The sequence below is a fragment of the Mugil cephalus genome, chromosome 21 (assembly GCF_022458985.1).
Source record: "Mugil cephalus isolate CIBA_MC_2020 chromosome 21, CIBA_Mcephalus_1.1, whole genome shotgun sequence".
NCBI lineage: Eukaryota > Metazoa > Chordata > Actinopteri > Mugiliformes > Mugilidae > Mugil > Mugil cephalus.
In genome coordinates, this window is record NC_061790.1 from 3,518,202 (window position 1) to 3,544,906 (window position 26,705).

The 26,705-nt window shown below is 45.0% G+C and overlaps 1 protein-coding gene across 4 annotated transcripts in view; it reads right to left on the minus strand.

The window, feature by feature from the left end:
* jag2b (jagged canonical Notch ligand 2b) overlaps positions 1-26,705 on the minus strand; it is a 43,638-nt gene that overhangs the window by 12,185 nt on the left and 4,748 nt on the right. For 2 of the 4 annotated variants that reach the window (XM_047574020.1, XM_047574021.1), the window contains exons 3-12: positions 14,370-14,424; positions 10,179-10,436; positions 9,512-9,572; positions 6,325-6,455; positions 4,450-4,569; positions 4,210-4,323; positions 3,875-3,988; positions 1,392-1,505; positions 979-1,025; positions 700-873 (exon numbers count right to left, since the gene is read on the minus strand). In XM_047574020.1, coding sequence (XP_047429976.1) covers positions 700-873; positions 979-1,025; positions 1,392-1,505; positions 3,875-3,988; positions 4,210-4,323; positions 4,450-4,569; positions 6,325-6,455; positions 9,512-9,572; positions 10,179-10,436; positions 14,370-14,424 — 1,188 coding nt within the window. The remainder of the gene's footprint in view (positions 1-699; positions 874-978; positions 1,026-1,391; positions 1,506-3,874; positions 3,989-4,209; positions 4,324-4,449; positions 4,570-6,324; positions 6,456-9,511; positions 9,573-10,178; positions 10,437-14,369; positions 14,425-26,705) is intronic. The other 2 variants (XM_047574022.1, XM_047574023.1) reach the window with 1 other exon arrangement.

Consider the following 26,705-nt stretch of genomic DNA (forward strand, 5'->3'; position numbering starts at 1 on the left):
TTGTTTTATAACATCTAACCTGATGGGATGATTTCAAATAATTGTATTCACACAAGATTCGAGGAAACATGCCTTATGTAGAAACGTCAGACAGAAAAGCTGGAGATAGTCAAGTTCATGCAGTAAATAGGGAGTGCCTAATGCCGTTGTGGTGACGCACCACTTGGCAGTAGTGTGTTTAAGTATTTCCGGCTGCTTCTCTATCTCCACAATTTTCAAAAATTGATTATTTTGGCTCAAAAAAAAGATGGAGCGCAATTGAGGAAAGGCTAACAGAGGAGGTGCAAACATTTGTACGACTCGTCTTGAGCGAAATTTCAGTGGAACTTTATGTCGCCGTTATTGAAAGTGAAGCAGGAGGGAGAGTAGAAACAAAAATGAACGCTATCGGCAAAAAAGATACAGTGTTTGGGTAGAGTTTTAACAGAGTGAGCCCGACTGACGAGAACACACGTATAAATGGCTCACATCAGCGTAGGCTATGTCCGTCTATGTCCGTAACTTACGTACTTTTAGTACGCGTTAAGAATCAAACATGGAACGCTTACGAATTCAAACAATGTTTTTGCAAGAGAGAAATTGCGTGCATTGGTAAAAGCATACACAAAATGAGACAGTGTCAGTGTCTCAAAGCAAAACAGCTACGACTAACTCTTATACCATTACTACTTCATCTGCAGGAACCGGCAGAACACTTACCTCACACAGTTTTCCAGCGAACTCCGGTGGGCATTCGCACACGAAGCCGCCCAACACTGCGTGGCAATGGCCGCCGTTCTGGCACGGCCCACTGTCGCATTTATTCCTCTGGATTTCACAGTGAGTGCCCACGAAACCAGGAGGGCACTGGCAATGGTAACCCCTCGGCCCATCCTGAAGAAAAAAAAAAGAGTCAAAGACTGCAAACAACATTCACCCAGTCCATCACTTTATCCTTTTGACAATAAAAACTATAAACAATACCAATGCAAACCATACCTTGCATGTTGCGCCGTTCTGGCATTGACCATGGCAGCCCTTAGCATCTGAAGAGAAAGAAGACCAAGAACATTAAGTAACTTCATTAATGATATTAAGTAACCCCTAATCCACTCGTAGGTTAAATTTACAATGTAGGTTGTGCAGATTAAGTAAAAAGTCTGGAAAAGAAGTAACTAGTGAAGCCAAGGAAGTGCCAGACAGTCCATATATAGGTTTTTAACTGGGCATGCATGGCAGAGGTTCAGTTTGTCAAGACGAGAACGGGTTACCACATGTGGGGAAAAGTGAGTGACACTAAACTAAACTAGAGTTGCGTGCCCAGAAGTGAGAGGAGGCATCTGAGGAAAAGGTCGCCGGCGGAAGGAGAGGGCTTATTAAGGAGAGGCGTCTGTCGGGAGGGAAATACTAACTGATGTCACAGTTTTGTCCGGACCATCCCCGAAAACAGTCGCAGTAATATCCACCGATCAAATTTTTGCACGAGTAAGCGTTCACACAGGGCTGTCCTGCACACTCATTAGCATCTGTGAAGGCAGGAGGCAGGAGTACATCAGTGGAAAGAGTCCAAGGAAGGGACAGAGAGGTAGTAAAGACACCAGGAGACCAACCATTGGAAACCCCAATACAACACTTAAGGAAATGTAGGATATACTATGCACCAATCAGGCATAACATTATGACCAGTATTGTGTAGGTCTTCAAATGAGTTTTGACTCATTAGGGACTGGACATGGGCCTTCTTAGGGAGTCTGTTTTGTCTGGAAACAGGATGTTGTTAGTGGGTGGCTTTGGGTTGAGGGAGGCCTTCTATGGACAAGGGGATACTTGATCAGTTTGGGTGAATTTGGAGGCCAGGTCAACGCCATGTTTTTTGAGTTGTTGCGAATCTTTTTTGCTAGGGATTGCTGCTGTCATCAAGGAGTGTCTTTGCTATGGGGTGGGGGTGCCTGGTCTGGCCTAGGTGGGTGCTACATGTCTAAGTAACAACCACATGAATGTATGCCAGGTCCAAAAGTTTCCCAACAGAATATTGACTAGTCACAAGATGGTTTAATGTTATTGACAGTGGTTTTAATGTTGTGGCTGACTGGTGCATGTTGTAATGTAGTTGTACAGATCTTTCTTCAGATATGTATGTCAAAGGAAAACCAAACTATTGCCTCTGTGGCTTCAAGGCACCGAAACTTGTCTTGCAACAGTGTTCTCACGACTTACGGTCGATGGTACCATTTGAATGCGAAATATTTCGTCTACACGTCTTCCCAAGTTGTTACCACAACCTTGTGAGTTCAGTCTGAAGCGATCATTGCATCACATCCAAAGATTTTGTCAAACTTGCATTGTTTAAACTTAAAGAGAGATGGATGAGGTAATTTAAGGCAGTTAATCAGACCATAAAGTCTGGAAAAAGGACCCATGAATAGACTTTGAAGTGTAAAACCAACGGTGTAGCTTCACTTCAGACCCCAATGTTCTGCCAGGTAAAATGACTCTTTTTGTCAATGGAGAGGATAGATCAATGCTTCAGGTTTCACCGTTGGAAAGGTAAATGTGACAATATTCTAAACGCAGCGTACAGGTAAACCGATATTAGCATTTTAAGCCTCGTTTTAGGTGGCTGTGTACACTTGTTCCACCCACCGTCCACTGGAGATAAATTATACAGACGATGGCTCACACTATGTGTTAAGTGTAAAACTTAGTGTAAGTGATGGAGAACAAAATCTGCAGTCCTGACTTAATGCATGAATACATCACAGCGAGAGAATTCTGCATTTTATCTTGCAAGATTTCGCATTTTTAGTAGAAAATCTTCAATTTCCTTTGACTGTTGCATAGGAAGAAAAGACTTTTGGGAAAAAGACATTAAAACAACATTTTACTATCAACATATTTATTTCTGCAACATCGGTGCATATTTTACTTGCAGGAAACTTTTCCTAGTCTCACCCTAAGCTGACTTCTATTCCACAGAACAGCTGACCCACTACGGGATTTTTTTTTGTGTGTGTGTGTGTGTTTTCATCTGTTCAACGCAGAATAAATAAGTTCAAACAGACAGAACAGTTTCACAAACGTTCATCACCTCCAGACATCAAAAGGGTGGAGGGTGTGGTGGTGGGGGTGCAGTCTGCAGGGAGTCCTGCCACACTCACTCACACACCTGTCTTCTCTCCGAAACCCAACACTCTCCACAAACACACACACACGCACACGCACACACACACACACACACACAAGCACAGACACCATCTCCAGGTAAGACAGGAGGCCTATAGCTGCCTGTAAACTGAGATCTGAGCTGGTAAGATGACACTGGACTCTTGGGATCTCTTTCCTGCCTTTACCACACACACACACACACACACACACACACACACACACACACACACACACACACACACACACACACACACACACACACACACACACACACACACACACACACACACGCACACACACACACACACACACACACCCCAACTCTGTTTACTGGTCGTAATCCATTTCCTGGCTTCATGCTGGTCACGTCCGCTTGCCGGGACAAGCACGATATAGAAACGAACGCGCTAGCGCCAGCGACAAACAAAAACAGCCGGATATAGACACACTAGCAGCTCATAAAGTCATTGAGAAAAAAAAAAAAAAAAAGGAGGCCAAGCTGCTGGCAGCTGCCAGCTCATCCAGGATATTGACAACTTGTACTCTGGCCACGGGGGCTTGGGTTGCAGGTCGCCAATTTGAATCCAAAAATACAGTTATCCTGAGAGAGTTTCGCTGCATTTGTTTAAGGAGGAGATGGAAACAAACAGGAAGAGGAGTAGAAACACGTCTTCCAGTAGAAATTAAAAAAATAACATAAAAAATTAATAATGAACAGGTTGCAACTCACTTATCTGACAGGTCTTTCCTTCCCACTGTGGGGGGCACACGCACACGAAGCCATCCTCCCGGTCAATACAGGTTCCACCCTGAGCACATGGGCTGGAAGCACACTCATTCATGTCTGAGGAAAACAAACAATTTCTGGTTAATTTTAACTGAAAGCACAGTTTTAAATAAGAGCTTTGACTAGAGGGATGTTGACAACAGGCAGACCCCACATAAATAAGTAGTAATACATGTTTTCCAGATTAAAGCTCGCAGAAGCTGAAATAGAACCATTTTCGTGATGATACGATACGGTGCCACGCTGAACGATTGAAACAACGTGGCGCAGCGACTCACTGTTGGCACAGGTTGGACCCTCCCAGCCTGGCGGGCACTGGCACTCGAAGCCTTCGGGGACCTCGCGGCACGTACCACCGTTGGCGCAGGGATTGGAAACACAGGGGTGCTCGGCTGAAGGAAGAACGGCAGTGTTGTCACAGAAGAAGAGCAGAAAAAAATGTAAAATGCTCTCTTTTTAGCTTATTTGGGGAGGTTATTTTGCGTCAAACCACAGGTTCATAGATTCATTTCTCTCACCTATCTGACAGTTCTTTCCGGAGTAGCCCTGCGGACAGGCACAGTGGTATTCATCTGGTTCCGTGTTCATGCAGGTTCCCCCGTTGATGCAAGGCTGATGGCTGCCGCAGTAGTTCAGATCTGGAGGAGATGAACAGCAAAGGATTTCCAGATTAAATGCAAAATAAATGCCTAACTCTGCATGTGTGCATCATGCTACAAAACACAGAGATTTTGGAGCTCTCTTATAAACGGCGTGATCTAAATTGTAGATGCTGCATGAAGTAATGACAAAAAAATCAAGTAATTTTCTAAACTTTATTGATTCCAGGGGCGACACGAGGCCATGCATTGATGAACAGCGTCCTAAATCCATCCATCTGCTATTGAACTTTAAGCCAATGGAAGCTAATACCCGATCAGAAGGTGTCTTCTGCAGAGACAACATCACAGAGACAGACTCGTCTTTATACGCCGAAGCAAATATTTAAGTTCAGCAGCAACTGTGCCGTCAGATCTTTCTATCCGGATTGACGTGCCGTAGTCAGCTATTTGCTCGCTTCACCATTCATCCTGTTGGCGCCGGGAGTTCCCAGAAAGCTTGTCAGAGTCTTCACTCGGCATACAGCACCAGCTGTCCGCTTTGACAGGAAGCACTGAAGTGTTTTCTCAACCGCTCTGCTGCACTGCATTCTTTTTTTTTTTTTTTTTTACTGTATTTACAGGATTCCTCCTTGAGTGTTTGCATTTGTTTTATTCATTTTCTTCTTCATTATCTGAATTGTAATTCTAATAAAGTTAACCCTAACTGATCCCTGAGCACCGGCCTCGGGCTAAAGGCCAGGTCGCCCTAAAGGCTGGTAAATAAATGAGCAGGGATCTGTCTCCACCGGGGTTCTTAGGACCCATTCTCATCCCCCGAAGAGCCCTCTGTGACGAAGGGATGTGCCGGGATCGGGTGTCCCTGCTGCTGCTCAGATCACACGGGCAGTAAAACTATCCAGCTGCTGTTCTCCCCGAGAACGAATTCAGACCTTATATAAAAAGAGAGCCAGGTGAGCTACTAATTAGCTTTAATTGAAACCTGGATTTCGATGGCACATAAAACAAAGCAGGATACTAATATTTTCCTTTAATTTTTTTTTTAATTTTTCTTACATTTTTCACTTGATAAAAGCCTCTGAAAAAGCCCAGTAGGTGAGATTTCTTCTTAAAAATAAGAAATCAAGTCATTTCTTAAATTAAATCAGATGACCGTGATAATTCATTGGACAAACCGAGTCGAAAAACAATATTAATCCAAATTATCCATTCCCAACTTATTGCACTTGTCCAGAAAAGTGGATCAGGTTTCTTGTCACTTAAATGCCAAAACACTCTCTTTGTCCAGTTTATTAGTTTCTTCTTCCATTTGAAAGCTAAAGTGTCTCTAAATGTGAGCTGTAGTGCTTTAGGTCCGGAAGTTGTTCATGACCTAAAATATGACTTTTCCTTTAAGAATCGATATTGTATTGGAGGAAAATATCGCGATATATCGCCGTATCGATATTTTTTCCCACCCCTAGTGAGTATCACCTGAATAAAATCTTCTAATTTAAGAGTTGATTTCAGCTTCATGTTCTACATTTCTGAAATGATCTACAGGGACAAAGCTGCAAGGAAAGGACCAATGTGCACGTTTGCCAAGCTGATGACTGAGCCGAGCATTAATTCGTCAATCTATCAAGTGCTTTTATGTATTTATTTAGCCGCTTGCTTTAGCAGCTTGTTCTCTTACCACTCTTCAAACCTGCAGCTGGAGGGGAGGTGCAGATTGACAGCAGGGATTATATCGTCAGCATCCTGCACCGGAGGGAATGAAATAAAACTTTTTTTTTTTTTTTTAAATCTCCATACCTTTATCACACAGCAGTCCGCCCCAGTTCGTCTCGCATTTGCACTGCCAGGGGAGGTTGCAGGTCCCGTGCACGCATCCGGGATAGATCATACATTCATCGCAGAACTGGCCCTGCCAGCCGTAGTTACACCTGACAGACACAAGAGAGCAAAAACACGACCACAATCACACCTGGCATCTAATCTCTCTCCCGGCTCTCTGAACAATCTCTCTGTTCCATCTCACTGGCGTTTATTTCTCCTCAACCAGCCTGACAGGAGATGAGTGCAAATGTGATTAGCGAGACAGGCTCGCCAGCTTTAACGTGTTTGGATTCAGGAAAGGAAACGGTTCTCTTTTGTGTAACTCAATAACGGTCTGAACACATTTACACTCAGGTTAGTGAGATGATAGACGGAAAAAGTGACAACCTGTTTGTTTTTAAATGCACATTAACGCTAGTGTTTCACCAATTAGCAGAATAAAACAGCATCGTGTAATCACTTCAATCAGAGCAGACTGGTGTGAATAGAATAAAACTTTAATCAGATTAAGAGGGGCGGTATGAACCTCCATCACACTCATGATGTGGGGGTGTCTGATCTGGTCTAAGTGGGCGCTACATGTCTAAGTGACATCCACATGAATGGATGCCAGGCCCAAAAGTTTCACTGGATTGTCACAAGATGTTATTTTATGTAAGCGCTGAAGTTGGAATCTCTAAGCTGACATTAGGTGCTCAATTTCTTCCTTATTCTGGCGCAAACCACTGATCTTCCAGATGGATCCTAACGCATCGAAGGAACCTTCCCAACAGCGGCATCTAACGTTGTACGCGCTCCTGCGTCCACACATCACAAGACCTCCTGCCAACTAATCTTCGAGGAGGGCGACATTCCAGGGCATGAGGGGTTAAGAATACTTCCAGCAGCTCCCGTGCTCGGGTTAGAGTCTGGCGTTTGAGGGAGAGCGGGGGGCTATAAGAGGGCGGCCCCTTGGAGCTGGCGGCTGGTGAGGAGACGGCCTTGTGTTTACAGTGTATGTGCGCACCAGACAGACCAACAGACAGACAGACAGACAGACAGAAGTTTCATGACAGTACTCGGCTATTCCGAGGCTGCGGTGTCGTCGAGGCAGCTGTCTTGTCAATTGACTGCTATTTTGAGCCCCCTGCAGACGGCACCGCTGCCTCCGTGAGAGATGAGGCCTTCAGAAAGCTCTGCCATTCTCAGGCTGAGACGAGGAGGGAGGGAGGGAGGGAGGAAGGAGGAGGGAGGGGGACACTCAGCGTGCTCCTTCCACCGCATACGATTAGCTTCAGGGGTCTTGACAGCAGCGTAGCAATAACATTAAAAGACATTTGGCAAGGAGACGCTGTTAGTGCTTTCACAGCTCCAAGGAATCAAAAGTGGTTCCATTCATGTCCGCGTCGGCATCGCGATTACTCACCAAGGCTACACGCAGGTAGGCGTATTTTCTTAAGAGGCGGACTCCAACACTTTGACACTCTGACATGTCAAAGTTTGCAAGGTGTTGAGAAAAATGTGTTACTTAACGTATCCCCTGAGCGAATCTCGGGACACGGCAAGCCTCCTGACAAATATGTCAGAACAGGCCTAATGTGGTGCAAATAAAAAAAAAATCAAAAAAAAAAAAAAAAAAAAAAGCCCTAGTGCAGAAGAGTAACAGGCACGTACCAGCTTTTGTGTTTCTCAAAAGCCTGTGGCAGGCCAGGGTGGGGTGTAGGTGGGGGGTGGGGGGGTGGAGCCCATAAAACTGTGATGAAATAAAGGGAATGAAAGGAGATGGCGTGGAGTTTAATGCCAGCTTTCTGTGACCTGAGGCATCATTAAATTCATGCTACTGCAGGAAGGCTCTTTAAAGCTGCTCCTCTATTCAGGTCACTTTTCCTGTTGACTGCAACTTGACATTTTCTTATGAACAAGGCCCTAACTGGAATAGGGATGACCCAAAAAAAATAAAAAAAAGGTGTAGCGGTTTCCTAAAACCGGTCATCCTACCCCCCTCATTCCATTCCTCGGCACTTAGCCAAAGCTAATAATGGGATTTACAAATTTACAAATGACGACGGGATGTTCCGCATCCTGGAAACGTGAACCTATGGGGACGTTCAACGTCACTTTATCTTACTGTCATTTCCACTTTGGGAAATGTACATAACACAGTGGGATGTTCATTTCCTTTCCTGCCCCTTGCCCTTCAAGGAGGACTGCAATGCGGATGACGAGGGGGGGGGTGCACATGTGTGTGTGGTGGTGGTGGGGGGAGTCTGACAATTCCCAGCACGTTTGCAGTGGTCAGATTCACACACCAACGAGCCCCCTCGTCTTGAGGGCCTGAGCCACGGAAAGCTGATGAGATACTTGGTATTCTGAGGAGGATTTCGGGCAGCTAAAAATATGAGAAGGCAGGCGAGGCATTGCCCTTTTCTTCTGAGCCGAGGTGGAGATGCCCACAAGGGAAGGAAAGGCTGACACACACACACACACACACACAAAAAAAAGAAAACAGGCTTCGACAAGTGAACGTGTCTCGGATTGGAATTTGAATCAGTCATTCTTTCACACCTTTGGCTCCGAGAGTAATTTTGAGGCGACTGATCGCAGAAACTACCTTTCACTAATGCACAGTTGGTATGTTCACATGCACGTGAAAAGAAAAAAATTAGTGCCTTAGTCCGACTTTAACTGGACAACTTAAGTACACGTAAACATGTTCACGTTGGAGTTAAACTAGACAATGTGTGTGCGCGCATGCTCCACAACTGCTGCTCTGGCGTGTGACCCCGGAACAAAAACACCCAAGAAAGCCGGTCGCAGAAGAAGAAGAAGGAGGTAAACAGTAGAAAAAGAACCACCGGAGGGATAGCGCGCACATTACGTATGAGATTAAAAAGCTTAACTATTATCCATCTGGTTGATGTTTGAAATGCCAGTCTGCTGCATGTATGACTCTCGCTTATTATACGATAGGTCGACCGGAAAGGGGGCCATACTAACCCGCTGACAAGACACATATCGCCACCTAGTGTGGAGGAGGAGGACATGTTCCCGTCAGTTATTGGATTTTTTTTGCGACAAGGACCTCATTCAGTAAGTCAAATTTAAAGCATGGCTCCATTGAGCTGAGCGTGTAAAGCGGTGATTTATATGTATATGAAAGAAACAGATATTCCTGATATCTTACTTGCATTCGCCCGGAACAGAGCAGCCGCCATACAACAGGTTGCAGCCTTGCTTGCAGATCGCTGAGAGGGAGTAAAAACGAGAAACGGTTACGTTAATAAAGTGACAGTTAAATACGAACACGAGACACAAACAAGGTCGGAGAGAGAAGTGTGGTGGCAACGACGACATGGAAAACTGGAAGGAGGAGGAGGAGGAGGAAAACAGCCTTTTTAACAAGTGCAACAAGAGAATTCATGGCACCCTGAACACTGCTGGGGAGGGGGGCAAAGGACAACTTTATAGCCCGCATGTACGACACAACCCCCCTCTTAAAAACAACCCAGCCCCTCTGCGCTTCCCTCCTCCTTTCACCCTTCGTCTTCTAAGGTCAGTTGGGTGAATTATGGAGGGCCGCCCCCCCCACACTTTCTCTGTCGCCACCCACATGCAGGAACTCCGACGCTGGTACATTTTAAATCGAGCCATATTCTCACTTATATCAGTAAGGAAATGCATTCCTTTGTAAAACTTTGATTAAGCAAGTGCAGATGTTTCAAGATGACTTTTCTAAAACATCTCCAGATGTGAGAGGCTAGAAAATACTAAATAATAAACACATAAACATTTGTTGATGATACATTTTTTCCTGGGCGAGCTAACAACAGGGATTCACGCCAACAGCTCACCTGTACTGCAGCCCGGGCCCATCCAGCCGTCCAGGCACACCTTGGCCCCCGAGGGGTCGCAGCGGTAGTGGCCGAAGTAGTCGTCGCGCGGGACGCACAGCTCGTTGCACTTGTTGCCGTAGTAGTTGTCGTCGCAGCGCAACCGGATGCGGTACACGAGGCGAGCCACCGGCCCGTCGTGCAGCTCGGTCTGCCAGGGGTCGCCGGGGTTGATCATGCCGGTGTGAACGCTGCGCTCGATCAGCAGCTCTTCTTCGTCTGGAAAGCACAAAACAGGTACGAGGACATTTTGATTTCACAGCGGAAGTCAAAAGTCAAAAAAGATGGCCCAGTGTGTCCTCTAGGCTTAACTGAACTAATGTTTGCATAATTGGTGCAAATTCATTGTCCTTCAAGTAGGACTCTATCCAACATATCAAATGTCTATGGCAGCGTTTACGTTCATCTACCATCAAACCATTCAAACAGACACAGCCAGTTTAAGCCAGTTACATTAGATAACATTAAATATCACCAAGCAAACATGTTTATTAACACCAGTAGAGCATAAAAGCCGGTAGAGATAGGCTGGACTGGTACACTCTTTGCAGAAAGCAACCACCTGCAGCAAATTAACTCTTTTTTAGTAGTTTACTTCATATTATAGGAGTCGTTTAGGCCAGATTGACTAAGCAGATTTAAGTGGAATGTACAATGTTAATAATAATAATATATTTATGAATAGCACTGGGCACTAAGTTTAATATAGAACACATATAGTAGGTAGGGAGTCCCTACTTATTATCTCATCAGTTTGGAGTCCTTGGTCTGAAAAACGTTGAAGAACTCTGCTCTAAGCAAAGTCATTTACATTGATGTGGAATCGGCTTTATCCTCATGTAAACTCAGTCGGCCGAGGGCATTATCATTCAGCGTACAGACACTTTGATATCACATTGTGCGTCTGTGTGCCTGTGTGTCTGTGTGTGTGCGTGTGGAAAGTACGCAATGAATTTTAAGTGCGCCATTGAAATTCACTGTCTGCAGAATTGATCCATTTCCTGGCGATAGCGCACATCATAGACGAGGAGCTTTGTGCGTGCATCGCCATGAAGCATCTGCGCGGCGGTTTCTGCCGTTTAGCCTCTGGCGTGCTCACATTTAACACCGTTTGCCTCCGTGGGGCTCGCTGCCGCTGCACCAGCATCAAAAAAAAAAAAAGTAATCTTTTTCACAGTGGGATCCAAGCTGGAAAACGACCTCTGTGAAAATAGAGGGTCTGTGATTTCCTTTTCTCCACTGGTTCAATGCACCATAGACATTTTGAAGCAGGAACACACACACACATGCATGTACGCACACACACACACCTTCCTCTGCTGGGGACTGACACAATGTCAGACAGAATTAAGCAACAATAACAGAAATAACCCCCGGCAGTTGCCAGATAGAGAACAATGGGCTCCGGGCCCAAGCCGGTCTCTGCTGCTAAGTGTCTAAACACTGAGCCCGGCCGCCCAGTCCACTCCACTTCCTGCCCGATAAACACAAGGAAAACAGCCGGCTGCCTTTCCTGAGGACACGGGGGGGCAGGGGGGGGCGAAGGGGGGGAAGGGGGACAAGGGGAGGAGGATGTGACGCCGGAGGACAGGAATCTCACCGACGAACTGACACACTGGCAGGCTCTTACGTAGGACCAGACATGAGGCTGGTTGCTGACTCAGGCCAGACAAGAGAGTTCATCTTAATGTCTCTCAGTCATACGGCGTCTGCAGCGTCGTTATGGAACACACCCAGTTTATGATTTCTTCTGTCGCAGTTACTGAACCACAAGATGAAGGCCAGGGAACAATCGGAAGCAGCTACACGTCTGCCTCCACTGTCCGGCGTATCTGCACTTCAATGTCCTGAAACGGAAACGACGGCCGACACTGAAGTCAAAGCCATTTCAACCATATTATAGCAGGTGCAGTACATAGTGAGATGAAGGGACTACCTCCAGGACCACGGAGCTATTTAAATACATAGGACTGAGTAGAATACAACCTCATGTCACCCCAAAACGTTGCACTTTAACACAATGCAAAGACTAGAGCAGAAAGCTCTAGTGGTTCTACACCTGCATGAAAGTAAACAACTAGAGACCGACCGATATGGATTTTTAAGGGCCGAAACTGATATTTTTACATCAAAGTTGGCTGATGGCCGATACGTACGGCCAATTTTTCTGAGCCGATATTTGGAGCTGATACTGCCTTTTCTCCCTCCATTTAAAATGTCCAGTTGTTAACAAAAGTCTCAATTTATTCAAAACATCAACATACAAAACAAAGAGGTAGAGCACAAGCACTTTTCAGCTTCCAGCTGCTTGCACTCTGCTAGTGGGGGAGGGGAAATGTATGGGCTGCACAGGTCTGCAGCATCAGCAACAGTGCATGCCTGCATCTGTCTGTACATCTTGCCGATACCAGTAAAAACGCAAATATCGGCGTCGGCGTTTTCGACCAGCAGATGGCAGTCATTCAAAAAGAAAACCAGACTATTAGTTCGGAGCCTAGGACATCTACCACCTGTCCCGAAAAGCCTGGCCTCTCCTGAATCAAGCCGACCAGCTGGTAGTTCTACGTGATCGTGATCATGTAAATGTATCAGATTAGACGAAGACGACAAAAGACAAGAGCCTTCCGTGTGTCCTCTGAACGTTGCTGATTTGATTGGCGTAACTCAGAGATACACTACCGAGAAAAATGCCGTATCTAAAAGCTCTGAAGCCTAAAGCAAATCATACGCTCTCTCTTAGGTCTTCATGCACCAACCCAGCCGTAGCCCCACCGCGGCTACAGGCACATGATAAATTTAATACTAGAACCCCACTTTAACATCCTAACCAGCTAAATTCAATACTGATACTCCATGGCAGTTCATACCAATGCTTTCTTTTTCCTAAATCTATACAGACCACTGCACAACTATAAACTGAGCCAACTTTAACTCTATTACTGTGTCTGTGATTCCCTAGTTGCTATATTCTGGAGACACGGTGGCAACGAAAATTCATTTTGCACAGCCCTATGTAACAGTAAAATGCGGTGATCCTAATTATTTGCAAAAACAAATGAATGCCACCACAGTGAACCTCCCACCTGCATATCAGAGGCTATGAAACCTGCTGTAGCTCACTGTGACCTTACAGAAGTTACAGTACAAGCAGACTCCCTTGTGATCGTCCACAAAGTTTGAAAGGCGCATTTGTTCGAGACGTTTTCTACAACCCATGACATTAAGGTTGAAGTCAGCTGATGTTTGATCTGTGTAACCAAACAGCATGCTTGGTTCAGCTTTTTTTTAAAATGCAACAAAGAATGAAAATGTGTGGGAAATGAAAAATAAAAACTGAACATTTTTCTTGTTGGTATCTCGTGTGACACGAATCCATTATGGGGTGCCAGTAAAAAGTGTTTGAGTCTTGTTTCCTTGGAGCAGAAACTCATCTATTTTGGCTGAGACTGAAGTGTGAGTAACTGGCAGGAAATCAACCAAATAAGGCAGACATTTAGGACCCGACATTCATCAGGAACACAAGTAATCACGCTAAATGTACACAATCACCATTGAATCACTGAAACGGGAGACCAGACAGGGCATGCCACAGTCTAATCAAACAGTGATGATGTCAAAATCTATTTCTTCTCCATTGTCTGCATTCCTGAGTGGAAGTGTGTTTGATGTTATGGACAAAACAGGATGCAATGACCTCACATAAATAAGGCACAGGATTAGACACCAAGGGCCGTATGGACCAGTATATAAATGACATACACGAGCTTGCATGTACAGAAAAGCTGATTGAGACTCGTGAAAAATGTCCCCGTCTCCACAGATCAAAGGTACACCCAGACATAGTCCTGAATGAGTCTTCTTCCTCCCAGACTGGGCTACTGCTTAGACGGGAAAAAGGGGTTTTACAGGAGTCCACCCAGCGGACATAGCCAAAGCAAAACAGGATACAGCTGGTCAGAAGTGACCGCCGGAGCCGACAGAGCTGAGAGGTATTCTATATGGAGTCGTCTACAAAATAACGTACATTCCAGTATCGATATATTGGACACATCGCCTGGTAAAGTACAAGAAAACAACGCAGCGAAGTAGGCAGTTGTGGAATTTGGACACCAATGCCCCGTTTGGCTCCTTGAAAGGTTACTGCAGACTTACTGTTGCGTGTGCCGTTGTCCCAGTCCCAGGCCTCTACGATCAGCGTGTACATCCGCTGGAGGAAAAAGGGAAAAAGAAAACATGAGTTAGACAAAATATCATCTCTCTGCTTTATTTCTTCAACGCACACTGCGGGTCTAGATGAAAGTCCAGTGGCTCGCCAAGCTAAAGGTTAGATGAAGTGGCAATGTTGCTACCATTTCCCCAACAGCATATGGTAACACAATAACCTCTTCACAAAATCTTTGGTTGATTAGACATTTTGGTTGTTTTGTTATATATATCTGTGTGTGTCTTTAAACACACATTAGCATGAATCCAACATATTTTAGTAAAGGGATAAGGGATAGCTTAATAGAGTTTGAGTTTAATATCGAACACATATAGTAGGTAGGGGGTCCCTACTTAATCTCTCCATCAGTTTGGGGGTCCTTGACCTAAAAAACGTCCCCCGTCTTTAAGAATCGGTAAATAATGTCTCAAGCCATCTACGTTTTATTTTGGTTCCAATCCAAAGAAAAATCAACATCACCAATAATGACACGCTGCCTCTATTTCCTCTCAGCTACACTTAACAAAGGAACCTTTGTAAACGCTGTTCTCGAATTTACTGAGAAGTAAACCAATAATCACAACGTGTTCCTAATACAGAGTATAATGGAGATCCCTTTAGCTCTAGTCCTGCTGCTCTTACACAAACATCAACAGACGCGCACAGAAGATGATGCAAAAATCAATTTCACTGCTGCTACTACAGAGTCTCGTGTGCAGCTTGTCCCGGTTACTCTGCCGGGTGCTTCAGTTACATCGCACATGAAACCCAAGGATGCAGAAATAAGAGAGCAAGATACAGTAAGTAAACAACAAGGGAGGAGGCAGGATTTAGAGAGGGAAGGATGCAAGGAGGGTAGTACATCAATCTGCCTGGCGTGAAGCGAAATGTCTTCCCAGGCTTCTCAGTAGGCAATAAAATAGTGTGAAACTGCCTGTTAACCTCTTGGCAATTGAGGCTGGTCCCATAATGGAGATGGACAGAGGAGACGCAGCCACATTTTGAAGGTACAGCTCTACCTAAATAGACCTTTGTGCATTGCCAGAACCAAAGTTCTGGCAATGCACACTGTGCAAAGTTCAGTATAACTGCTCACAATTAAAGTCTGTCAAAGGAGGGATGCAACATTCCTTAGTCTACCATGGACCTAGAACCTCAGAAGAAGAAACATCCAGAGCTGCAAATGGCTAAAAGATGTGCGCAGTTTATTTTTTATAGCAGGCCATGTGGGACAATTGGACTCGTTTCTCCCAAAACTCCACCACGTCCTCCACGTCTCACCACAAGCTGCACACCAAACAGTCACGCAACCTCATCTTTATTACTCCAACGACCAATATATGAACAAAAGTAAGAGTTAACGATAAAGACGGGATATCTTTTGCCATGTTTTGAAGGAAAAATGCGGCCCGGGGCGGGCACGACGTCCACGAAGAAGGTCACTTTGCCAAAATTAGCTGTGTGAGTCAAACTGGCTTTGTCCTTGGTTTGTCAGACAGTGAGGTAAATCGGCGGCTAAGGAGATTATCAGGTTTCACACCAAGTTATGCTTTACAGCTCACCACTACAAAAGTAGTAGTAGTAGTGCATTGGTGTGTACCTCATGATTTGAGGGTTATTTATGCTAAAGTTAATGATTTTTTTATTTTAAACTAGTTAATTTGTAGATTACATTTTCAAATAACAGAAGAAAGATAATTTATCTGTATATATGTCTTACACCTAAAAATGTTGAGTTTATACACATTTTTTTGCATTTTTTTCTTGGAAAATGTGTCTAAAACAGCTATTGATTAGCATTTTTTTTCTATTGACCGACGTATTGATCAATCAATTGAGTAGCTACGCTCCAATTGCTTTTTTCCTTCCGTTTCCTGTCTTATTATTGACAAAAATATAAGGGAAACTGGGTTGGGGGTGGGGTTCTTAAACCTTTCAAATGCAAAAGTCTTAAGCATTTGGCACAGTTGATCGTGGTTTGAGTAAAAGTAAACACACAAACGGAAACTAACCAGGCAAACCAACATCACAGAAGAAATCTAGATGGTGTGCTGCAGGGCACACTGCTAGGCAACCAGCTGACCTAAATAGCACCCATTACGTCACCACCAGTGACAGTTGTAGTAGCCACAGTGTGACTGACGTGACCTCTAGTGTAACGTCACTGATGGGACGTTAGCCTGAGAGGAGGGAGGAGGGGGGGTAACTGGAATTAAAAGAAGTGTTTGACAGACTTGCAGTTGCGTGAATGAAGCGGGGGAAAGAGAAAACACAAGGATCGCAAAATGTGTGCGTCTGTCAGTCGGTCGGTGCTGTTGATCTGGGGGAACCAACAAGCTGGTTGCTGCTGGGCTGTGGGATTAAGTAGGCTTGTCTGGCTGTGGGTGGTGGCGGGAGGAAGGGGAGGGGAGTGTTATTGTGGAAGACCGCGGGTGACAAGAGAAGGGGATGGCGGATGACGGGGTAGGGGGTGAGCTGAAGAGCTCGGCTCGCAGTTTTCGATATGGGGAGAGCAGGTGTATGAGGCAGGTGAGCCGAATTAGAGCCGAAGACGGTGGAGGTGGAAAGCTGGAGGGACGGGGTACAGATGAGGAATCAGGGACGTCTGCAGGCGACGATGCTGCTGCTGCTGCTGCTGCTGCGAGACGCTCTGCCAACCCGTCCAAACCGCAGACGCACAACAGATGTAGCCTGAAAGATGGATTATTTGACATGAACGTGGATCATCCCACGACACGTAGCTCGGCTTCTGACCTTTCCACCCATACCCCCTCCCCCCACCACAAAAGGGTGGGCTGGCTGCCCCAGTCTGAGCATGTGGGTGGGTGTGTGCAGTATGCCAACGCATACAAGAGGAACTATGAGCGGCAGCGCACGCATTAGCGGCTGGAAGGTCTCGGCTCGGAGCTCGCCTGTTCCGTGGGGCGACGCAAGAGACGAACGCTCGCTGTGAGGCAGAGTCGAACATCAAAGAAAGGAGAGGAAGCCGAACCGTGACCTGCGCCTTTCAGGGTTTACATGAAAACCCTGGCTTGCCGGGCTTGCTTGCTTGCTTGCATGCCTGCATGTTGTAAACGTTTCAGTAAATAGTCCCCTGAGTCAGGGTAATGTTGGGGATGAGCAAAGCCACGGACTAGTCTGGTTTCCCACAGACCATCCCAGTCTGTGATTAGCTGGATTAAGTGACAGCTGCCCAAATGGTTGGAACAAGATAGATGGATGGGCAGGGGGATAAAGGGGAGGAGTGGGGGAGGGAAGGGGGAAAGGCTACCGAACAAAGACCCTTGTCCCAACACCGTAACTCACCCCCATTCCAATCAAAACCATTGTCCGCGAAGAGACACAGTCAGCACGAGGACAATTAGTGTCAGCATGTGTGCTACTGAGCCCGAGCAGGACGGCCGCATTGGTGGAGTCAAAATAAACTGCCAGCGGCTTCTGGTGCAAGTCCTGCTCTCATCTCCAGCCAGGCTACGGTTCGGGAAAACATCCCGATTTCATTAACCTGCCCGTTTTCTTTGATCTCGAACGCACGCCGGCTACATTTGACAGCGTGGAACACTTTATCCGAGACCACGAAGAGTCCTTTCCGTCAGTCAAATCTCCAAAAACACTACCCGGCCCGTCCCCTAATGGATTAGAGGATTTACTCAGAGAAATCCTAGTTTTCAAGTCAAGAAAGGGGGGCACGGCGGTAAAAAAAAAAAAAAAAAAGGGATGTTTATGTGTCATGCACTCAGAGAGTCTGTGCCTGCTTGATATGATGATGTAACATTCAAGAGTCATTTGTCGCCTCCGACGGCTTTACAAAAGGGTTTGATTGAATTCAGGCAAACGGGCCAAATGAGTGGTGGTGGTGGTGTCTGGGTAAAGCCACAGGTGTAGGTTCCCACGCCAGATGAAGGGTGGACGGGTGAGTGGAAGGTGGCTGTTGAGATAAAAAAAAAAAAAAAAAGAAAGAAAGAAAAGGGACGGGGACAGAGAGAGGTGGCAGTGGGAAGTGGAAGCCAGGGCAGGTTGGGGTCACTAAGCATGGGATCTGCACGCTTCTTTTTCTAAAGAGGGGTCAGTCCTCTGCATGTGGGGCGACGTGCGTGTTTGCATTCGAAGAATACTAAGAATGTGAGATCCAGGCCTGGTGTGTAATCCCATGCGAGAGCCCGGTCTGCTAACAATTCAGTATCAATGGAGGGCTGGGGGGGTGCGTCTAAGGCTGCAGGTCCGACTCATTCCTGCCTCATGGGGAAAGTTAGGATTTAAAATGTTGATAGAGAATCACTTCTCGGAGCGATTTCGAGGTCTTTCATGCTAAAAACGAATAAAAATAAAAATAGCACTCCCTGCTGTAGCACCACACTCTGTGACCTTGAGCTATTTCTGTTTCCCATGTCAGGAGGTGACCTGAATGTCCACCTCCATGTTCCCAGCAACCTCCGCAGGGACTTCCACTGACATCTCATGATTTATTGCCTTCTGATGGGACATGAGGTCATCACGATTCATCCCGCAGCCAGTAATCGCTGTGTGTAATCTTCATTAATCTGTGATGTCAATCCCAGCTTTTGGTTTTTACTAGGGTTGAGTTTACGCTATTCCAGCGAGGGCATTGAGTTGCGCCTAAGAACGAAACAACGAGTTGGGGACAACAGCGTGTGATGCTTCTAGCACCTTCTTCTGACGTTGCTCTTCATGGGAACCGGTAAAAAAAAAAAAAAAAGAAAAATCTGGATTAACCGCATCAACCGTTATTAAGATAGGCCCATAAATTGTATTCATTAACTCTGACATTGCATTTTTACTGTAATTAGACTATATGTGGGTGAAATAATTTGGCATCATTATCTCCTAATGATCATTAAGGATCGTTAAAGCATGGGACACCAAACGGGCTTAACGTCTAGACGTCTTCTGAGTGCAATGACACAGAGGTTTCCAATGGGGAGGGGAGGATGTTAAGGCTTCTGAAGGGTAACCAGCAGAAAATGTTGACGAACGGACGGCGTCTTCCCATCAATTTTCGGAGGGAGGGACGGCGGGAGGGTGGACTCAAATGTAAATCTCTCATGGTCTGGCACCTCAATCTGTTCAGAGGCAGGGATCAAAGACCTCCAGTGGCAAAATCCTTGCATATGTGGTGATGATGTTGGCAGGAAGTGCGGCTTGGACGTTTTTTTTGTTGTTGTTTTTTTTGACCGGTGCTGAACGTTGTTGTATTTTGCTTGTCGCAGAAGCTCCAGAACGATATATATAAAAAGCACATTTGGAGAGAAATGGTTAATGTTGGGGTGAAGGCCGGAGTCAGATGGCTGCTTAGGATTTTAAGTTAAAGTAGGGGAAATCGTATTTAATGACATTTATAATGGGATTTCACCAAATTGAAAGAAAACGAAAGAAAACACACCAAAAACATATACATTTTTTGCTCGACACATCTAATGCAAACTAATAATTGGTGGACTACAATGAAGCAAAAAAGCCACCTCCAATAATTCTGCCAACCTCTTTCCCCGCCCCCCGAATTAAACGCGCTGTACCCATCCCAATTACGGCCTTAAATCTCCGTCTATTTACAGTTTTTAATGAACTCTATCAGACAAGTTAAGCAAGATTTACTACCAATAATAGGAAGCAGATTAGAGGCAGTCACATCTCTCCGGTTAGAGAGGCGGCGGGAGATGAGGAGGGCTGCACGCAAGTAGCCTGCCAGAGTCATCTGCCAAGAGATGTCGCACTGAAGGCAAGGCATTTGGCTGGCTGGTGCTCACCGGCTGTGTGCACACACACACGGCCCATTGAGCATGCTGCTACTATGCCAACAGGGTCATTACCCATGCACTTCCAATACAACAAACCCCTCCCCTCCTGGTGCTAATTAACCAGCATGATCCAAGACTATGCAACACGTAAAAAAAAGAAAAAAACAAAAAGAAAAAAAAAAAAAAACACATGTGCGTTTGCATAGAAAAGTCAAATGAGTCCACACGCATGCCACTGATATGCAGACGTCCACTAGTTTGCTCAAAAAACCAAACAATCAATGTTAAATCTCAATTATCCTAGACTCTTGGATATTTGTTAATTACTTCCCACGGTGCTAATTTGCCTGAAGAAGTCTTAATGCTCCTGAAGCATGCTTATTGCTGCAGTGGCACTTAACAGGCCCGATCCCTGACTCAAAGCAACAGGGCACCTGACTGGAGAGCAATACAGCGCCGCCTCCAACCGAGCACCATTATCATTTCAAACAGGTTCAACAGTACGGTGACAATTTAACTGCCCGTGTAATGACATGCTTTAATTACCTTCACAAGGAGCCCCTCGCACCTGCACACCATCCATTAAACAAGAGCTGGGGGGATGCGGCGGGGCAACACGAACGCAGGCGAGACCTCGCGACTCACTTCCAGACATGTCACGCATGTATGGAACAAGTGTTGACAGCAGCCTACAGTCCCACATTCTTCCTTCCGCTTTTACAAGGCTACGTAATCTGACCTTTAAAGTTATGCCGTTGCTTGATTAATGTCTTCTCCAGTATTTTAACTTCTTCAAACGGCGTAAGAACATCTGGCAGATTTCCCGCAGGCCACGACACACAAAAACTGAATGTTACACTAAGACTTATCGTGTTGATTTATTGATATTTAGCGGGAAACAGCCTTTCGGTAGTTTTTGTAGTTCTGAGTTTTAATGACGAGGGAACAGTTGTGTTGAACCAGATAAACAGATCCTTGGTGACGAGGTTCTGTCACCAACTTTTGCCTGAAAACCACAATCACATCTTTTTGATTCGTCTGACCAGTGAATTATTAGCTTGTTTCCATTGATACAGAGGGAAAAAAGTACCTCTGCACACAACCGGGTAGTCCTACAACCAAATTACAGCCATCTTTATTGTAGACAAAATCAACTCCATGTTGCCCAGAGGACGTGGACGACTATGTTGTCATTATTCTTTAATCTATTCCCCACATAAAACCCATCTGAATGATTGGATTGTACAGGAGCCGGCAAGTCTTTGTCTGAGCATAATCAGTTCCAAACGGATCGAGCCAAGACCAACTTTTTGCACAAATATTTTGCGGGGTGGGCGAAGATGGCCAGGCTAGTGAAATATTGACCTTTTCTCAGTGTAATCTGTGGTTTTAAATGACTTTTGGGCTCTATTTACCATTTATTTATGGAGGAAAAGCTTTTGGTATAAGCTGCCTGATATAAAAGCAGATCATTCTGACCTTAGGTTCTCCAGACATGACCAAACGCTTGACCTCGAGCTCAGGATTTCCCTTCCTAAAAACGCCTATGGATCCACTTGCAGGAATACCGGCAACATCGCAGAGAATTAAACAAGCAGCACCCTCCAAGACCTTCAACGTCACATGCCTTTGTTTTTCCAATAAATTTAAAAGGATCGTTTCGCCCACTTTTATTCAGCTGTCACATCATTCACTCGACAGCTGTCTACAGAAGACAAGAGTCTATTAACAATTGAAATCGCTATAGCCCTTGGTTAAGTAACAGGAGCCCTTTCGTAGATTTATTGTTAAAATGAAAAGATGCCAAAAAAAATAAATAAACAACTCTGCGCCTTGGGCAAACCAGGTGCCGTGTGCAATTTTATGCGTAAAAGGTGCTCAAGATCCTGCTGGACAAGTCTCTATGGCAGCACACACCAAATTTGAATGTTACTTTACACATTCACAAATGATAAAGCCAGTCAGTCAAGACAGGTTATTCAAAGCTGCGGCTTTAGTCTGGGGCCCTGACCTGCACGAAAGTAAAGAGCGTGTATTTTCATACGTTGTGCCACGGCATGTGTCTTATCCATTTTGTTTTTCTAGATAAGAACTGGGTGGTAGCACGCAAACGGACACGGTAGTCACGATAATTGTGCAGCGTTTAGCGCCATCATCACCACCTTTCAGCCACGTTGACTGTGACGACATATTGGTTAGCTGGGAGGCTAACGAGACACTGAGATATTCTTCAATTCAAAGTTCTTGCTGGAGACGAGGGACTACCTTTGGACGGCAAATATTTGTTGAAATCATTCCAAGTAAAGTCTCGCTTAAGTGTTTATACTGATGCTAAGTGACGCTAAATGTCACATCACTCAGAATACACTTGTCTTAAAGGTTTTTACAAAAGTACAACAGAAGAAGAAAGTTTTTCCCAACTTTATCAATCGCAGCCTCGTTCTTCTTTTAAAACATCACATGACCTGATGTTTACCCCACGTGGGACAAACGTGTGCAGAAAGAATGGATTCATTCCAGCCAGAGAGAAGCAATTGGATCAAGCATTTACATGGTTATTGGGTGCTAATATTTCCCTACTGAATGGATTATCAATGGTTTTTGCCACCTCCTCCAAACTGGTTGAAATTACTATTACGACAGGGGTAGATTACACAAATCCTATTTACTCTGACTGGGCTGTTATTTTGATTATTAGTAGAGTACTAGTGTCGATGGAAACATAACATTTATTGGGCTTTGACCCCTTTTGACTTACATAAAGCTTTGTACAACGAGTTTCAGATATTCTACAAGAGAATGGGGGTGGGGAAAAAATAGCGATATGGCAGTATATCGCGATATGGAAATATATTGCGATATCAATTTTAAAAGAAAAAGTCATGCTTTGGTGTAGGTGTATTTTAAGCATGTAGAATAATGCAATATATCATAATATCGCAATAATGTATTGTATCGTGAATCAAGTATCGTGATCATATGGTGAAGTCCTATCGTGAACTAATCTCCAAGATCCGAACTGTTTAACTGTTGATGCAACTTAACTTTGAGATATAGTTCGGACTAGCAGCTCCACTAGTTATGTAGGTAAGGAGGGCAGCACAAGAGGGACGCTGGTGCATTCGAGCTCAGACAGAAATATGCTCAAATTTAGCGAGGGCGCCTGGAACAGCCAAGAGATGAGGCAGAGCAGAAATCATAAAGCTGTAAAGGACTAGATACACAACAAAAACATACGGGGAAACCAACCGAAGATTCACAAACTTATTGTACAAACAGGCTAAAACGTAATTCCCTCAGTGATTAAGTGATTATGGAGAAGCTGTTATTTCCCACTTGTACACGGTGTGCCTCGCGTGAAATCGCAGAATGAACAAAACAAAAGCGCTCTCAGAGGAAATCCCTGCTACCTCCTCCACGACACCAACATTTTAACATTAAGAACGCAGACCGACGGCAAACCAAGTCTAGTCCACGTCGGCTTCCACGTGGCAGCTGTCCGCATCACACAGTCACACTTTGTTGATGAGCAACACATATGTGAGAGACATCTGAAATTCGTGGCTTTTGATGACTTAACAGATTTTATTTAGCCCAAGTAATAAAATCCACATGCGTAAATCAGACCCTTATGTTTGCAGGAGAAGGAACCAAAAGGCCATCAACATTACCAGACTGTTAATAACCTCACCACAGCAACACAATAAAATAAAAAAAAATAAAAAAGAAGCAGCTATTTTTGCACATTTGACACCACAGTGAGGTTATATTTGCTCCCCCGGCTCGCGTCAACTGTTCCAGATGATGACAGAAAGCATGGTTCTGCAAATTTACTGCAGTTAAGGCGTCAAAAATATTAAAGACCGCACTAAATGTATCATAAGGAGCCACAATAGCAAAGTGCCCCCAGTGCATAAAACCAGCAGGGACCAAATAAACACTTGGCGGTGGCTGTGCTGTTATTAGTAAGGTTAGAGTCATCTGGAAGCTGCGGGTAGTCGGCCTTCACATACAGAGCTGCCTGATAAAACAACTGGTTTTAATCCACCTCCTAAAGACAGGCTGCTCATAAAGTGGGCCTACATTTATGTTTAGAACTGCGCATAGAAAGACAAGTTGGTAACCCTGCAGGCTGAAACCTTGACATGCAAATACAAGCTCCTCAGCACCACTTCTAGAGAAAAAGAGCTCTCGGAAAAGGGCCATCGTTTTTCACCTTGGGAGTCGGGCCCCGGCTGGCTAATTGCATAATCAATACAGAGGCGAGCTGCATCACAGGTGAGGCTTGTTCCGAGTGGCTTTCCGACGCAGCAGCTATGGGACCACGGGAGGACGGATGGGTGGATGGATGGGGGGAGGGAGACGCTGAGAGGGAAGATAATTGTTTACTAGAGGCCCATGCAGCCGTCTCCTAGCAACAGCTGACAAGCTCCGTATCAGGTGTGGCTAACCATGGCAGCCCGCATTAGCCTCTGCCTCGCTGAGAGGGAGCGCGCATCCAAAATATATCTGACTGCAGAGGAGAGGAGAGGAGAGGGAAGAGTGCACGAGCTAAAGTGCATCAATGAACGACTAATGTAATCTCTGGCCTGCTTCTTTCTCGTATTAAGCGCTGCTCTGTGTTTGTTAAAGTCCTCACATGGAGCTCGGTGCTCGTTTCCTGAGCAGCAGTTTCTAAGTGGGACTGCGTGGAAGACTTCCAGAAAGAGTAAAGAAAATAGAAACAACAGAGGTGGTATGGAAAGCTTCCAGATCCAAAGTGGTAACATTTAGCAACATTTACAAATACAGGGCTGGTGACTTTCTGCTAAAATGAGGACGCACGATCAAAAGATATACAGAAAGAAACACATTATATAAGACTGTAGATTGTGTGGCCCCGTCCACACATAAAAAAAAAGCTATCTGCCAAAAGTGAAAGAAGCTTCAGAGTGAAAGAAGAAGAACGCTGGTGTTTTGCTAGCGTATGGACAGAGCTACCCCTTCTTGCCAACACCTCTCAACATTAAAAAAGAAAATACAGTTGAAGGCAGCGTTTCCTAGTAGTGCACATCTTTGTATCAGACACTGGTCCTCACCTCAACTGTGTCGCCCAAAGGTTAAGATTACTTCAACTCAGAGCTGGACTGACGCTGAGAAGCCATGGTGCAGCCCCATTAATGCCTTGAGAAGAGTGTGCATCCTTTTCTTTCATTTTTATGACATATATACATTAAGACGGATCAAGGAGTCTGACCTTGACTTCCGTTTAGGACAAGTCAGTCAGGTTTTTGTACTTTCCTCATGTGTACGAGAAAGAAAAGACATTGCCAAACAATGCACATGAGGAGCACAAAATAAGAATTAGTGCAATGCCGTGCACGTTCGACATACACGTGGCCCCGGGAGACGAGCCAAAGCCATTCAGAGGGTTTGGGATGGCTCCAGGAAAAACAATCTCCAGCAGGTCTGTGCAGATTAACGTGTCGTATAAATGTGAATGAGATCTGTCTATACCTCCCACTGCTGAGGTGATCAGCCACGCGACACTAACGCTAAGGGAGACCGTCGGCAGCGCACCAAACAAACAAACCTGGGCGTTTAAACGTCTATATGCAACTTAAAGTCTGCCAGAGCCCTTTTTTTTTTTTTTTTTTACGTAACAAGTGATGAGACTGATCGGCCGGTGTGGATCAACTACGCTTCTGGAGAACTACGTGCACCCAGAGTCCAGAGCAGATACAGTTACAGGGAGGCTCACATCAAACGGACGTCCGGCTGGTGTAGCTGGAGGGCGGGGAAGGGACAGAGAGAGGCAGAGAAATTCCACCGGCAATTTCATTAGTGATCAAATTGAAGTAAGACGTGTCCATCTCCCTCGCACGGGCTCTCTCCTGAAGTGCAGGGACAGCATGAGCCAACAAAATGGAAACTCAATCAGATCGGCCAAACGAGACCTTAATTTGGTCAGCTGCCTCCTTGACCATTAATGTTTGACGTCCTGTTCCACGGAGTAGGCCACGTACGCCTGCTCAGCGAACGTCTGATCATTTAACTCTAAACACCAGCTAAAATAATTTATGACACAAGCTCATCTTCTTATTCTCTTTTCAGTGAGAAGATTGATACCACTCTCTAGATTTTATGTTCAGGACGGACCTGGAGCCGGTTGGTGATTAGCATAGATTAGCCTAGCCTAGCCTAATGACTGAAAACAGGGTGAAACTGCTAACCTGGCTCGCTTATGTTCAAAATTACACTCAAACAGTCCCCTGAAGACTCACTGATTAACAATTTATACATAAAATCCTTACTTTTATTCCATAGTTTGGAAACGCATTGTTAATTGATAATTAGCATGCTAACTTACCAAGAGAGCAAACATGGTAAACGTTATACAGTATAACAGTAACAGTATAATGAAACATGCTAGCATGCTAACACACTAGCTAAGAGAGCAAACATGGTTAACATTATATAACAGTCACAGTATAACACGACATGTTAGCATTCTAACACACTAGCTCACTAGCTAACTCACGACATGTT